General features: G+C 41.5%; 1 protein-coding gene across 1 annotated transcript; it reads right to left on the bottom strand.

Moving 5' to 3' along the window:
• Nucleotides 1-9605: 9605 nt before the first annotated feature.
• NPS (neuropeptide S) lies at nucleotides 9606-14998 on the bottom strand. The gene is made up of 3 exons (XM_027737117.2): nucleotides 14867-14998; nucleotides 13775-13856; nucleotides 9606-11589 (listed from the first exon to the last, which is right to left on the bottom strand). Exons 1-3 carry the CDS (start codon nucleotides 14962-14964, stop codon nucleotides 11380-11382), a joined length of 390 nt encoding a protein of 129 aa, XP_027592918.1. The 5' UTR covers nucleotides 14965-14998; the 3' UTR covers nucleotides 9606-11379.
• Between the last annotated feature and the right edge of the window lie 2111 nt (nucleotides 14999-17109).

Below are 17109 nucleotides of genomic sequence, written 5' to 3' on the forward strand. Positions count from 1 at the left end.
CTTAAAAGAGAGAGGAGCAGGGAGTTTGGCAGCTGGCAGGAAATCTTCCCTGCTGTGACTTGTCAGGATTGATTGATTTCCACAGATCGCTTCATTTTTCATGATCTGGCATTTTCCAATGGAAAACTGTTTGGAGAATATTTCTGGCCAGACCATTTTCAAGCCCCTTTGGGGTTTTGTTTCATTCCCGGCCTTTTTCAATACTTGATGAGCAAACAATTCCTGCATAAATTGTAAATGTTTGGACTAAAATTTGCCCATAAAACCCCCTAGGATGCATGTTTCATTATTCCTTTGTCAAGTTAAAAACCCACTGTAAATATTTCTCAGTGAGCAAGTGATTGATGTTTCAATCATGTTTGAATTTACATCCACCTTGGTGTTCTTCCCCTGTGTATATTCCTATGAGCTGGCTGAATGATCATAAAATTAAGCATTGCACTCTGGAGGGTTTGTGGAAACACGTTTCATGTTTATTCCCCAAACCCTTCTCTGTGGATAAGCAGCAGTGGGTGGGAAACCAGTGTGTGAAATCAGAAATACCATAAACAACCCAGAAATCTGCTCCTGGTCAGCAATGGAAAGCCAACACCAAAAATATGGTGGTGTAGAAACCACAGAAGGGCAGGAAAAATGTGTGTGTATAAGTAGAGCAAGACCTCACACCCAACTCATGCCCTATGTTTGATAATCTTTGATTCATAATGCAACTGTTGATTTTTCATTTCTTTGGGGTATCTTCAGCATTTTTATAGTACATTTGTTGCAATAAAACGTGGTAACAGATCCACTACATGTTTATTTTATAATCTGTGTGTTTTGACAACTGCTATCATATCATGAAATATTTTATATTTAGAGTCTGCCTTTCCATGGAGAACAGAAACGGGTAAGGTTGGAAGGGATCACAGTGGATCATCAGGTCCAACCCCCCATTCAGCTTTTCAGACAACCACAAATTAATACTTGAAGTTTTTTTTGCTGATGGTACTTTTTTTTTTTTTTTTGCCTCCTGAAGTATCTTCTGTAAGAACAGAGGCAGCTGGAGGAGCTGACAGCAATGGGATGGTGTAACTTTACTGCTCTAAAATCAGACTCACAGAACCATAGACTGGTTTGGGTTGGAAGGGACTTTAAAGACCATCTGGTTCCAAACCCTTGCCATGGACAGGGACACCTTCCACTAGAAGGTTGCTCAGAGCCCCCTCCAGCCTGGTCTTAAAGAAACCTTCTGCTGGACCCTGGTTAGTCTGAGTGACAGCTCCTGTCCCCAAAAAGACAACTCCTGTCCCACAAATGTGAGGTTACGCTGTTGCTGAGATGTTTTCACTGCCTCATTCCTCAAGGCTTTGCATCATCTCATGGGTTTCTTTGTGTATTCAACACCATAAAACCAGGGGCCCTCTTTTCTGAGCTCTTCACTGCCCCACTGATGCTGCAGGGCAGCTCCAGGTTGTTCTGTGCCACCCAGTGCCAGCTGATTTGGCTGCTAAAATAAACCCATTGCCCACGAGCCCTCCCCTCACAGACTCAATCACACCAAATCTGCATCCTGTGAAAGGCAGTGAGGAAATGGCTGGAGCCTCATCTGGGGGAGGATTTGCAAAACAAACAGCATTTGAGGCTCTGATTTGGCTTTTTCTGGGTCCTGCCATCTCACCTGCACTTGATGCTTTTGAAATACCCACATTTTCAAATGTTCCTCTACTTTTCTACTCAAAATGCTGTTTATCCAGAGCAGTTGCAGCCAATCCTAAACCTCCCTCCCCTCCTTGTGTTGCCTTTCCAGTCCCCTTTGCTTGGTTTTGTTGACGTTAGAGGGCAGTCTTCCATTTTCCTGCTTTTTTTTCCCCAGCGTATTTTAACCAGCTCATTGCAATGTGCAGAGCCACCAGCGCTTTGGGAGGCTGAGGGTGAGAGCAGAAACACGTTCCAAATAAAACAATACTATTTTCATTTCAGAAACTACTACAGTTCTGTGAATATCTTCTCTCAAACACGGCATTTGCATGATCTTTGTACAGCAAGGAGGGTAGATTTAAAAAAAAAACTCCTAACACACATTAACTATTTCATATTGCAAATGCTCCATGATTTCTGAGCTGGAATTTGTGGGAATTAATGCAATGCAGCCCTTCCTTGACACTGCAGGGTATTAAGCTAGAGGTGGCTAAAAGTGACTACTCGTTTTGTGATGAATATCTCTAAAACCCTACGATCTCTTAAATTCACTTAGAAATAAAAGACGAGCCAAAAAAAAAAAAAGAAAGATAAGAAAAAAAAGTCCAAGACCAAAAGTTGTTTTAAAACGTGTAGGAAATGTGTTTCTGAATCAGAGGCTAAGAAATGTCTCATAGTCATAAAACCATAAACCATTCCAACATTCGAAGTGGTAACATTCATATATCAAAGCTGAGGGGATGTTAGCTTCCAACTTTTTTAGGATGGGATTCATCTTTATGATAAAAATAATTATGGAATGCTAGCCCCCAGCAATTTCAGGGGAAAAAAGTGCCACATCTCCCATCCCTAGCCCCACCAAATGAAAAAAGCTCAGCTCATGAACATAAAGAAATGAAGAAAAATCAAAGTATAGAGATGTCACGGATTTTTATCTCTCTGGTAACTTTTTTCTTGGGCAGGTTGCAGGACAAAAGACATCTCCAAAATATGGAATTTACTCAGAGATCCAGTTTTAGACCCTCCTCTCTCCTCGGTAAATCTCCTCCTTCATGCCATCACATCATTCCCACAATTAGTTATTGTTTGCACTACAGTAGTGCTGACACATCACTTATTTGCTCTTAATTAATTTGCTCTTCCTGGATGCCACACAAATTCCAAGTGGAAAGTGTCTACCAGCCCTGGGAGCAGAAAATCTCATCAATGGAACAAAGGAAGGGAAAAAGGACAAGTTCATAATTTTTTCCTTCAAGACCCAAGTGCAGAAATACTCAGTAACCTGCCCAAGGTGACACAGGAGGTGTGGGGAAGTTTCCTACCAAAAAGAAAGGAAAAATGGGTCCATTTTTTAATGGCTCCATGTCAGGTGTATGTGCTTTAATGGTATGAAACACATGGGAACCCTTCCAACCCAAGCCATTCCATGATAATGAGGAAGATTAATTTCTTTCAAGGTTTGCACAAAATAAAATCGCTCCATTTGCTGGAAACACATTAAAAAAAAAAATATTGCCATAGATAAAAGCTACTGGCAACAGCTGAAAAGGAAGATTCTGGTGCTGTCACAGACATATGGGCATCAAGGAGGCTCATGTGGAGAAGGATGTGCATTGGGGAATTCTTATGAAGTGAAATGCTGCCCTACAGGGGCCAGGACCTTCTCCCTGCCCCTGTCTGTGCTGCAGGGGAGGAGCTTTAATGAGCTAATGCAAATGGTGTGGTGGCATCACAGAATCCCAGAATGGCTTGGGTTGGAAGGGACCTTAAGGATCATCTCATTCCACCTCCCTGCCATGGGCAGGGACACCTTCCACTAGACCAGGTTGCTCCAAGTCCCATCCAACCTGGCCTTGGACTCTTTCAGGGATGGGGCAGCCACAGCTTCTCTGGGCAACCTGTGCCAGGATCTCATCACCCTCATATATTAATAACCATTAAGGAACAACCACGTCATATACTCCACCACTAACTCTGCAACCACTGATACAAGCACTTTTCTTCTAATTTCTCAAATGGAACTGTCTTCAGCCATGAGATCCTTAAAAATTCTGTTGCCTTTTTTAATGCTATATGACTATATTAATCTAAAATACAAGGTATTTTACATAAAAAAACAAGCCAAATAATTGAATATGGCTTAGCAAAATATCACCTTCAGCTAGTGACCCGAACATCCAGTTTTTTAAGCCTATAGCATCTATGGGATCATTAATTAAGCAGTTACAGGCTCAGAGGTAGAGCCTGGGTGACAGGCAAACAGCACGAGCCGGGGATGAGAGCTTGCACTGTGCCAAAACATCTGACTTCATCCTGAGAACACTGTGAAGAGAAATGTAACTCATTTCCTTAACACAAGCACGTAAATGACACCTTATTTGTTGATCATAAGGAGTGATTTGTAAAGTTCAAGTACCCAAATATGCAAATTGGCACCATGCTTGACATGCAAAAGAGCAAAGCACCACAGAGCAGAGCTGATCCTGCTGCAGAGCTCATCCTCACACACCTTCCTCACACTGGGAAAATGTGAAGTTCCAGCAGTGCATCACAAAGCACCTGGGCTCCAGAAGCAATAGTTTGGTGGCAAAGGCTTGGAAAAAGGCTAGCTTGATACAAAAATAGAGAAACTGGTTAGGCTGCTCAAAGCTTTAGTGGTGTTGAGTTGCATCTAATTGAACTGGAGATTGTGGTCTGACACAGGAGCTTGCCCAGCTGCTGGAAGACAGAAACATCTATGAGCATGCTTCTTTCAGGAGCTGGACCCTTCCAGTGAATCCCTTCCAGCTCAGAATATTCTATGAGAAAGCCAGTTACATTATTGCAGGTCTTTGCAGAAAAGCAAATAAAGTATAAAACCAACCCACTTTTGCAAGTGGGAAAAGAAATTTATTTTTTCACCTTTTTATAGCCCAATTCTACCCACATGGGTCATTTGTCTTCTTTCTTTTAAGGCTGTGTAAAGTAATCAACAGGATCTCCATGCATCAGTTGGCATAATTCATGAAGTCCAGCAATCAGAATTTGGCCTTAAATCACTCCATAAGCTCCTCCAGCCATCTTTCCTACATTGCCTCAAGTGGCTGTAATTATAAAATTTTATTATTAAATTGACATGGCGGTGGTGAGGCCCTGGCACAGGTTGCCCAGAGAAGCTTCCATCCCTGGAAGTGTCCAAGGCCGGGTTGGACGGGGCTCGGAGCAACCTGGTCTAGTGGAAGGTGTCCCTGCCCATGGCAGGGGGTGGGATGAATCCCTTCCAACCCAAACCATTCTCTGAGTCTTTACAAGACAATATAAATACTGTATTAAGTTTTCTTTCTTGCAATTGAGCTATTTTGTTGACAGATACAGAAATAAAGGATTTTCGATTGTCTTGCACATCTTGAGGGCAGACATATGAGAGCAGCTCGATTCCAGCACTCAGGGTTAACCCCCTTTCTGCATGATTTCTGATGCCAAACATGACACAGAGTCAATAATGAGCAGTCAAACAGCTTCTCCCCTTGACTTCCACATGGCTTCCTCACATTATGGCCACTCCAGCCAGCACCAATTGCTGCCTAATTAGATGGATGGCTTACCATCCTTCCTGACATGCCATGGTGTCTCTTGCAACAATTATTTCTGCCAAATTTTGCCACATGAAAATGAATTAAAAACTGAGAAACATGAAACCAAGTGGCATTTCACAGGGTGTACTTTGCCAGGCATCGCTGAGGAGCAAAAAATATGCTCGTGACTGTGCTGCTCCCATCATCCAGGAAGATAATGAGATCCACATTCTCAACAGGAAGGAATAATTTGAAGACCTGACTAAAACTACAAAGCAGAAAGACCGGCAGAGTCAAACACATCCCTTGCCACAACATGGGAACCCAAAGGTCGGCCTCTCCAAGAAGCCAGATTCTTTAATCCAAACTATGTAGGAGTGTAGCAGAAGCCCTTATGCCTTCAAACCAGGAACATGTGGCATCTCTCACATTTTCTGAGAGTGGGGAAGGTCACCCCAACTGCTATTCAGTTGCCACACACAAAAAAAAAATCATTAATATAATCAGTGTGACAGTTCAAAATTAAGACAACTAAAGTTATCACCTGAAAGGAGATGCTTCCTACCAAAGGAGATGGCTCCTACCAAAATATATCATGACCCTGGGTCTTCATTTACTATAAAAGTATTCTAAAACAGTACTGTGGAGGATTATCTATGAAATAGTCAGTGAAAAAGAGCAAATACCACTAAATGGAAATTATTCCCCCCCCCCCAGTGGTCATTTTATTTGTATATAATCTCCCTCTATGAGTTGAGATCCATTTATTCTTTTCATTTAATTCATGATTTTTACTTGAAAATAAAGGGGGGAAAAAAGCAACCTCTGCAAATGCATATCCACCATCTCCTTGCTAGTGTAGTTTTTAGTTAAACAGCAGTGTGGAGGGGGACTGGAATGACTCTGGAATGCTGACTCCTGTATTTACATCTTGGTGTTTAACAATAAATTTCCCCAGTTCCCTCGGTTCATCCAAGTGTCATGTTGCTAATTAAGATGCTAATGAAGACACAGAGCCAACCACAGTGGCCTGGGCTCCTCATGGAGCTCCAGCTCCACATTTGGCTGTGGTTTGGAAGTGCCAGCTGAGCTCTGGTGCCTGAATCAAGAGCTGGTGGGTTAGAGCAGACAGTGGGCACAAACCACAGGGATCAGTGAGGATGTTTTGTGGGCAGAGGAATCTGTTAGAGCACAGAGGTGCTGTGAGGTGCTCAAGGGTTGCCATAGAGATTCTCTGGGCTCCTTGGACCGGCCGTGAGGAGCGAACACAAAACATTCCCTCCCCCTGAACGTCTGAGCCAAAGCCCGTCGAGGAGCTCAGCCTCTCTCGGCTGCCCCCAATGAGTTGTGGGTGATACCTCGAGAGCAGCACTTGACAGCTCATTTCTGCTCACACTGAGCCCTTTTATGTCTCCTGAAAGGTCCACACCGAAGGATTCGAGGAGATGGGTCTCAGCTGATCAAGCTGTTAAGATATGCTTCATTTCCAGCATAATCAACCCAGTGACTTCGAATCCAGGAGGGGATTAGGAGAAAAAGTCTTTCTATTGGCACAAAGGCAGCAAAATTTCCCCGGGCTCTGGGGTGATGTCTGATGTACAGCTGTGTCATTTTTTCAGGGAAAAAGCTCCATCCTCACTTTGGTTGTGCCCACCAACCATCTCACGTTGGGGTAGAACAATGAGCTCAGCTTGTTTTCGTAAAGAAAAATGTAATGCCACAGTGTTTCACTCTTAAAAATAAATTTAAATACAGTGAAGCTCTCTGCCAGACTAATAAAAAGCGTATCTTTGACATTTTTTCTATCTTTTCCCAAACTCTTTAAACATTTAAGCAGACAGCTCATCAATGACATATTGCATAAATGCTTCACTGTTAGAAGTAATTTTTCATGATGAATCTTTAAAGTGCCAGACTATCTGATAAGTTAAATTTTGATTTTCTTTCTATGACAAATGGTTAATAGTTGTCTCAGAGTCTTTCTGCACTATGATTTTTATCTCTGTTTTATTAGGGTAATAATAACATCTAATATACTCTCTCATATCTGTCTTGTTCTTTCTTAAGGTCAAAATTATATCCAGAGCTAAAAGCAGCAAGAGACTTCTTCCTTTCTCATTTTCAGTATTTTAAGGTAATAAATTACCATTTACAGGCAAATAATAGCAAATTAGGAAATCTCAGTGTGATATATATACTTCAATATGTGCTTGGTAATCAGAAAACCAAGTATTGGTATGTCATTACAACAAGGAATTTTCAGTCTTGCAAGTTAATTAGATGCTATTACATCAGGCTATTTAATTGCCTTTCTTGTCAATAATCTGTGAAGAAGAAAAAAAAATGTTAATTCCTCTTCTTGTCTTCGGGCAGATTTTGCTCGTTCACGTTTTATTGGATTTGTTCTTCTGAGTTTCACCTACTGGGAATCTCAGCTGCCTCCTTCAGAGTCACCCATCATTTTTAGGGAGCAGAGAAGCAGCAGGAAACAGGCAATAACACATCCAGCTCTTTGCAAGGAGCAATTCCAGGTGTGGAGATGGGATGGGGATGCAGCTCCCACAGCCACGGGGCAGCTTCATCCCAACCCCAGGGCTCAGGACAGAGGGGCTGCTCAAAGTAGTGATTGCTGAGCTCAGTGATGGCTCCCATAGCCCATAGACAGGCAATCATTAGTGGAAATTTATGTCCAAAGCCTCCAAAGGTGGATACAAGTTAGAGCAAAGTAAGGTAAAAAAAATCCTTATGGATTCTGGATGTCCTTTAAATGCATTTTAATCTGTTTTACCAAAGGATGCACAGTCAAAAATTAAGAAGATACATGGGTTACTTGCTCAAGATTGAACAAACTGCAGCAGCTGCCCTTTGAAGGTGCAGGGGTAGAGGATGCCTCTCTCTCAGCCTCGGTGGGGAATGAGCATCTCATTCCAGCACCATTTACTTGGCTGGAGCTGGAGTAATGGACAGTGCTGCTGAAAACAGGCCATGAACCTGGGAATTGGCTTGGATGTGGGATCCATAGGGCTCCCTGGGGGTTAGAAAATGGACATGGGCAGAGGATGCTTGGTCCCATGCTGAAGGGGAGGCTGAAGGTGACACTGATGGCGAAGCAGAGCTCACACCTCTCTCCCAGCCCCTCCAGCTGTGGAAACCACCCTTCTCTGCCCCAACATCTCCAAAGCCCTTCCCAAATCCGTCAGTCATGACACTGCTTACTCAAGATGGCTTGATGGAGACAGTTTCTTATTTTTCAGTAGCAGAAATTCAGTATAAATTATTTGTCTGAGGTCACAGACTGAATTACTATCAAAGGCCAAGACTGGCCAGGCCATTCCCAACCTCCCAATTTGCTCCTCAATCCCTAGACAAAGCATTATTCTTCCCACCCTCTATTTCTCTTATTTTCTCTCCTTTTAGGTTAACCAAGAAAAATAGTAAAGAAAGTCAACAAAATATCTTTTCACAGTGTAATGAATCCTTGTTCTCCAGAAAGGAATATAATTCCTGGCGGCACATTAATTATGCCGTAGGTTGGCATCCCTATAGCCAGCCCTATGTCCTCTTTTTACTGAAAAAAGAGACATCTTATGCCATATTTCCAGTTTCTGTCAGCATAAAAATTAATGTGCTCAGCAATAGCACCCTTAGATCCTTATTTTCTGACAGAGATCACTGATGTTACTCTCTGTTCTTTCCAAAATAAAACCACCTTTAAAGTTCAGGGAAGAGTTCAGCATTTCATCAGTGGCAGCCCTGAGTTTTCAGTGGGTGGTGATGGCAAGATCAGCCCAGCAGTGACAGAACCACTCCTGCAAGTCAGCTGCATAATCTGCATTTTCCAGGCTTGCTCAGTGTGATTTAGGTGAGTACAAGACTTATGGCTCTTGGTGGCCTCCTCCTACGATCTTTTTGTCTATGCAGATCCCTCAAGGTGGAGTGGCTTGTCAGGGAATGGCTAAATCATAAATAATGAGCTTTTTCCTGCAGCCAAGAAGCTGTTTTTTCTTGCAGCCCGTCCTTTCAATAAAAGGGGATGAAGGTCTGTGCGAGCAGGATCCTGGCTCTGCATCCCTTCCCTGCTCCAAGGCAAATGTCAAACACTAAACGAGTTACCTTCATCCTGCACAATAAGTGAAAGGGAAGAGGCTGATTTTCCAAGCTCCCCGTAGAGCTCTGCTGACTTCCAGACAACCTTGCTCATCCCAGGTTACCAAGGCAGGAATGTATTTGATTATGTAGAAAAACGTTAACAAAAACGGATGTGAAAGCCCAAGAAAAACGTAAATCTGAATTTGTTCCAGTTTTTTTTATTTCCTGAAAATTAAGTTGGGTGGGATATGAGCTGCAAGGAGCAGGACAGAATCACACCAGGAAGCTGCACTGTGGCAAAACATCTCCATCCCCACAGCTGTGCACAGATACAGAACAGAACCATGGAATCATGGAATCACAGGATCCCAGAATGCTTTGAGTTGGAATAGATCTTAAAGGTCACCCCGTTCCATGCCCTGCCCTGGGCAGGGACACCTTCCACTAGCCCAGGTTGCTCCAAGCCCCATCCAACATGGCCCTGGACTCTTCCAGGGATGAGGCAGCCACAGCTTTTTGGGCAGTTCTGGAGAGACCTGGATGCTGCTGGAGTTGGACAATTGTATTTGCAAGAGACTGCTGTGGCCAAAATCACAGCAGCCAAGAGCGGAACAGGACCAATGTCCTGCTGCAGTGGAATTCCTGTGTCACTGCTCTTGCCCTGCTCATCTGACAGTACAGGAGACAGAATTCATGAGAATAACAAATATCTGATATTTTCCTTATAAATTTTTAATATTCTCTAGGAGACACTCAACAAAGAGATGCAAGAGCTAAGAAACCTAGAGACCAGCACTGTCCCAAAGGAGCCCAAGTGTCTAAGCAGCTCTAAAAAATATGAAGCATTAAACTTTTCAACTTGGACAAACACAGACAGGAGCGTGTTTGATCTCCCTGAATCAGCCAGGAATCATCCAGAAATCTGATATCCCACCAAAAGAGCTCCATGATCAGGTCACTTTTCCCCACGGGCTCAGAGGTGCAAAACGCAGGATTGGGCACCATGGAGGTGATGATGCCATACCACCTTTTTGTAGGGTTAATAATGATCTCCTGGGTTATGATCTTTAACAGGGGAATATTAGAAAACATCCATCTATTGATTTATTAGTAGTATCTTAGCTTTGAATGCAAAAGGAATTGCATGGACACTCTGCCACGTTTCAAGCCAGCATCACAGCACTTGGAGGAAACAGCCACAAGGTAGAACTCACACGTGTAACTCAGCAGATGACCTTTCTTACATCCTGCATTTACCTATTTTCAGACAAAATTACCTTTTTCTTTTTTTTTTCTTTTTTTTAACAGGAAATTTTAAAAAAATCCCACATTTGGCACATTTCCTCAGCTGTGTGTTGCCTACTGAAGTCAATTAACTGAGGCACAGGGAGCAGTGCTGATACCCTGCCTTACAGTGATTTCCCAGGACTCTTCTGGAAATGAGCTGACACGTCTCCAGAGATTATTCTCTGCTAAAGTAATTTTAAATAACTATATTAAAAAGCCAGTGGAAGTTACAAGTAGGGCCTGATTCTGCCTTTCATCAGTGGCCCTTCATATCTTTGGAAATCTGAAATAAAATGTACTTTAAATGTGTATTAAAGTTGCCAGAGCAGTTGCCTTCAAGTAAATGTGATTTGGGACAGGAAAGCAGAGGATTGCCTCGTGTTTGTCTCTATGGCAGAGAGGAGGGATTTTGGGAATAATATTCTCCGTCCTCCCCACAGGCTGCGAACACACATCTACTCATAGCATAGGATTATCTTGGTATTAATCAAAAGCAACTTGATTAAATCTGTAGCTTTACAAAGAAGGGGAATTAAACAACTGAAAACATTCATTCCAAGACAAAACTTTATGACACTGTAACTTGGGGAACAAAGCCCGTTCCGAGCAATCCCATCTGCTCCGCTCGGCTCGAGCGCTCGGGAACAAACACCCGGTTACATGCTGAGGACACGGGCTGGTCTGATCCTAGAAAAGCATCAAAATAACTCTTTAAGCACAAAGTTGAACATCAGATGTCAAAAGGGGGGCCGTGGTTGGGGGCACTTGTTCATGACTTTGCTCTTCGAAAGGAAGTTTTTTTAATTCCCGATCCCACGCCGTTGCGAAAGGACCTTTTGTCGAGAGGTGTCTCCAGGTGAGGCTTTAAAAGAGCCAGTTCTTCATCCCTGCCCACCTTGGCTAAGCAGCTGTTCAGCAGGAGCAGGCAATAATCAGATTTTCCATGCAGCTGGCAATTCAAATAAAAAGGATTGTTGCTCTGGAGATTAAAAAACAAGCAAACAAGGGGAAAAAAAAAAAAAAAAGACAGATAAGACAAGGTAAAATTATGGATTTGTGTATTTGCCAGGGCTTGTTCACTATGAAAAGCAAAGCAGAAACACAAAAACAATTTATTGTTTATGACAAGGATGAACTGTTATTTGCTAGGGATTTCTCAAACTGAAAATCAGATTTTTTTTCATCGTTTTCCAGAAATCTTCACTGCATTTCTGGTATAAAATACTGATACAATTACATTCACAGTATGATATGAATTGTTTTCTGTGATGGTGACCACTTGTGACATGTGACACAGTTTCCCTGGAATGACATCCGTGTTTATTGCTGTAAAATGAGATTTTTTCAGTGAACAATGAAATAGAATCTTGTTGTAGCTTGTGTGAAGTTATGTAGCTTAAATGACAGGTAAGAGAAAATAAAAATACCTGTAAAGCAGAAATCTGGGAGAGGAAGATTTCCAGTAGGTATGAGTGGTTATGGTAGTAGTAAAGTTTAATAATGAAAATATAGTAATAGGAATTTTAAAAATTCTGCATAAAAATCCATGTAGGTTTCTGGACACATTCCTTCTACCTGCACTTTACAGGATAAAAATGCAAACTACATAGAAACTTTTCCCAGATTTAAACTGCCCTTACATTAAATTGTATTTGAATTATCAACGAATTATAAAAGCAAAACATTTCCTGGCATGTCTATAGTTGCCGTGTGCATCTTTCACCATATCCTGATCTCCCAGCTGGTTGATTATCTATCTAAAAACAATACTCTTCCATCTCTAAAAGTTCCATGCAAAGCCATAGGATTAACCCCTGCCTTCACTGGAATAAAATTTAGACTTACTAGCTTTAATTCAGTATTCTACTGCTTTTATTTAATATTGTTTAGTACTTTATATTTTTTTGTTTGTTTAATGATTCTTAACAACCAAGAGCAAGTCCCAGCCCCTTCTGTCACAGATGAGGAGTTTTCCCAGACTGAATTTTCTCCCTAAAACAAGAAGAAACACTTTTTTTATGAAAAAAAAAAAAAACCAACCCAGGCACAGAGAAATTCCCCTTTGAATTTTTAGCTGCTACCTCCCTAGACTTCCCTTACTGAGGAAATGACTGTTATCTTGAAATCAAATAAATAAATTCAATGTATTGCAACAATTAAACTCAGTTTTACCTATGATATCACTGCCATAAAGAGATCCAGGAGGAAAAGTGGCTGCTCAGACCAAGCTGTGCCCAAACCACCCATGATCAGAAATGAAAGATGATTCAGCATTTACAGAAGTAAAACAGAGAGAGGAGCCAGGCAATGGATACTTTAGGGATAACAGGGATTTCACATCCATAAAATAGTAGCCAGTAGCCAGAAATTCTGACAACAGCAGATCACCTTAATGAAAAGATAATGATGCAAAACACACCAGAGGAAACACAGAAATATGAGCTGTGGCTCCTAGAGGTGATTTACAGCAATAAAATACAGGGATGTAAGGAAGGCTTTGTCCAGAGGAGGGAAATTGGTCATCATTAGAAATAAAATATCTCATTCCACATTGGGAAAGTCTTGGATAGTGTCTGGGTGACTTGGCCAGCAATTTGTCATGGAAAGGATATTAATATTATTCAACTAACCTGCTCACTTCAGCTTTACAGGCTGTTCTACTTTCTCTCGTAGTTCAATCAACTTTTTACTCCTGATTCTGTGCAATAATTCTCCACAGCTTCATATAAGAATTTCAACTTTACCTACCCACTGACAAATAAATTAACTGGTTTATAAACAAGTCAAATTAATACATATATCTAATTGTACCTATTTGATACAGATGAGGAATTTAGATGAAACGAAGAGATTTATGTTTTTTTCTCTTCCATACAATATTTCAGCTCCCCACACTCCACATTAAATATGCACTGGATCTCTCAAATGATTATTTTAGAGGCTCGCATATTTTATTAATAACTAAAGCAAAAATTGGGTTATACTCCAGGGAAATTAGGTAATGATAATTAACCAATAGCTTTAATACAAGGAACTTCTTTCATTTCACAAAAAAAGCCCCAGCAACAAAGAAGCACTCAAACAAACAAAACTAACTTAAATAAAATAGCAATTTGAAATAAATGAAGCATCTCATCTTGGAGCAAGCAGGGAATGTGACTTACCTTGGAAGGGCCAATGGGGTAACCCGAGCACACGAATGTCATTGAGATCCAAAGAAGGAAAACAAAGTTTAACCTGTATAGACTCCAAAGAAAAGATGAGATTAATTAAAATTTGAACCAAAATCAAGCAAAACTAGGTGAATACAGAGAAAAACACAGAAACCCAGCATATTTTCTCCATAAACCAAGTAACCAGCAGTGTCTTTACCTGCTCATTTTTTACTCAGGAGAGCGTGTTGTACGTACACGCAGTCCTATTACCAAATTCCTCGCACATCCCTTCCGTTCTTTCTTAGATGACCATTTTATACCAGAGTTCAGGAGTGAAAATGTCATCAAAGCTGATTTTATTATGACTAATTGGCCCTTGTTTGGCCTTTTCTTCTTCTTAAATGGGCAAATGGCAAGAACACACGTTCAGCTGCCATTACGAAACCACCGAGTGATTTCATTTAAAGTGTCCCATTAAATGTCTCTCGGGAGGGTTTATTGTTACGTCTGGATCATCACAGCAAACCTGAGCAAAGGTCTAAGGATTTCAAAAATACATTCTGAGAGTTTGTTACCACTTCCAATAGATCAGGTTAAGACCTTGGAAAGCCTGGCAGCGAGGGAGAAACACTAAAACTGCACTTTAAGTAGAAAGTTCCTTAAAGAATCTTATTATACTCAGAGCAGCCACAATACAGAGAACCACACAGAACAATTTTTTTTTTCTTTTTCTCCTCCCTTTTTTTTATTTACATGCTTGGTTTCTAATGCACCCAAATTTTAAGTGTTTTTCTTTGAACTAAAGTCCTGTGGACACTTATTTCTTCTGTTACATGCAGACATATCTTAGTTGACATTAAGTTTATTCAATCAAATCTTCTGTAGGATTAATAAATGGTGTTAATTTCCAATGCAGCAAATGTTTGCTGTCTGAGTGCATAAGTTGTTACTGCAACAAATTTAATTGTGTGACATTTTAGGGGGTTGTGTGGTTTATCTGTACAGAGTCAGTCTCCTGATGTAGATGCACCTAATTCCAGGAGGCAGAGAGCTGGAATATCTTCAGGTAAGATTTGGAGAAAGCCATGTAAGGGTCTTTACCAGTTTTTATAGAAAAATTCATGATGTGATCCCAGGTTGTGATTGACAATTTGTTCCCCACTGTCCAGGGTGGTGCTGATCATGTCAGTGGTTGACATAATCCAATGACTCTTCAATGACTTTTAAAAAGGACGTGCTTGTAGTTGCTGGTGAAGTACTTCAGGATCCTTCAGGACCAGCAGGGCTAGAGAAATAGGGATAAATTAGCCTCATTTAAACTCTGCAGTCAGCAATCCCTTAAGAAAACCCGTCAGGAGAACATTTCACTATTTGCATATTCAGTCTGTGTCCTCTTATTCAGAGAGAAAATCCTCTGGTTTGAATCGAGCCTCCCGTTCCCACTCTACAGGACCTCCAACTCCAAGGATAAGAGGATTAGTCCGTGTTTCTGCTGCAAAGAAAAGCACTTTGTGGTGGATTCTGCTCAAGCTTAGTTTGGTGTCAGCTTTCACTGCATCTTCATTTACTTTAACTCCATTTTCATACAAAATTAACCTTCACACAACTCTGCTTGTGAAGACGAGAGGGACAAGAACAGGCTTGTGATAAAAGTTCAGGATTTCCATGTTCAGCCTTAGACTCTCCAGGTAAACTTTGGTGTGCCTCACAAACTTAGTTTTTTTAAATCATGAGTTGTTTGACCTCCTGGTGACCCTCCACTGTGCCTGGTCAGCACCTCCTGTGCTCAGCTTTATCACATCCCTCTAAAAAAGAGGACTGGGCCACATTTCTGGCTCACAAGCTTTGGACATGAGAGGTGCACAGAGAAGATTCCACCTTTTCAAGGGCTTTGACCAACCACAAACAGCTTTCACATGAAAAAAACCCATAAAAACGTGGAAGAGTTTAGGTTGGAAGAGCTCCCAAGACCATTGAGTCCCAAGCACTGCCAAGGCCACCACTAACCCATGTCCCCAAGTGCCACATCTATAGGCTTTTTAAATCCCTCCAGGGATGGGGACTACCCCACTGTCCTGGGCAGCTGTGCCAGGGCTGGACAATAATTTTTGGGAAGAAATTTTCCCTAATATCCAACCTAAACCTCCTTGGTGATGCAGATGGCACTTAAACAAGTAAGAATTATTGAGACATCACCGCCCCAGAGCGGGGCTCAAGGGGTTTGCCCACCCCTCAGACACACAGAAGAGGTTTTACCTGAAGATTCAATCCCTCATATTTGCTTCTCCCTTCTTTCTGTTTATTTTTTCTGGCTCTTCAGACTGCAATTTAACACACCACCACTGTGATTTGCATGCAGAAAGTGTATGTGGAGATTCAGATACATTCTATATATTCTCACTTCAGGTTTGGAGGAAATCAGGTTTAACAGAACAAGTGGCAATTGACATTTCTGGCTTCTCCTCTGTCTGCAGGGCACCCAGGTGGAGGCTTTGCTCCCAGCTAAGGTTCACTGGCAGGTATCACAGGTCATGGGAATCATTAAGAACCATAATAAAAACTCCCAGCATCCATAAAATTTGCATTTTAGGAGAATAAATTAGCAGCGATATCTTCCACTTGCCTGCAAAGCCCATGGCATCACCTCTTCCCTCCTGCTTCTTTGTTAAAGGAACAGTGTATTGAACCTTGTTACTGCTTTCCTCTGGTTTTCCCACAAAAAACGTATGGAACAATAAAAAAAATGCTGATGAGCCTCTCAAACCTTGCAACTTAATGAGCTTAACAGGCCTATAAGCTTTAGAACATGATATGTCCTTCCCCCATCACAGCAGTCAACCTAAATTCAATTTTTAATGTTAATTAAATGTTTAAATTAACTTTGCTAAGGGAACAAAACAATCAAAATTGATGAACACACCAAAAACTGTGGTCCATTGGTATAACCCCAAACATGAACAGCAGGCTCATGCTCTGGATAAAGGCAAGGTGTGGAATCTTATTGCTTTCCTCTGAGATGGTCCCAGTGAAACCTCAGCATGGTTTTTCTGGAGAAAGCCTCCAGGACATTTTGCTCCAAGCTTAATTTTTTTGTTGCTTTCAAGAACATTGAGAAACCATTTGTTTTGAGACCACTGCAAGGTGCAAGATGGAAACTAATCATGCTCCCAGCATATGAATCTGTTCCTGGCTCAGTGATAATAGAAAATCCCAGCAAGACATGAAGACAGAAGAAAAACAAGAGTCAGAAAGCAGGTTTATTCCTTTGGTCATTATTGCTGTGTTCTCACTGCCAGCGAGGGGACACAACCAAACCTCTGCTTGCACCACTGGGATCTCATCTG

The sequence above is a fragment of the Pipra filicauda genome, unplaced genomic scaffold, assembly GCF_003945595.2.
Source record: "Pipra filicauda isolate LSUMZ 115617 unplaced genomic scaffold, ASM394559v2 scaffold150_size2825430_pilon, whole genome shotgun sequence".
Taxonomy (NCBI): Eukaryota; Metazoa; Chordata; class Aves; order Passeriformes; family Pipridae; genus Pipra; species Pipra filicauda.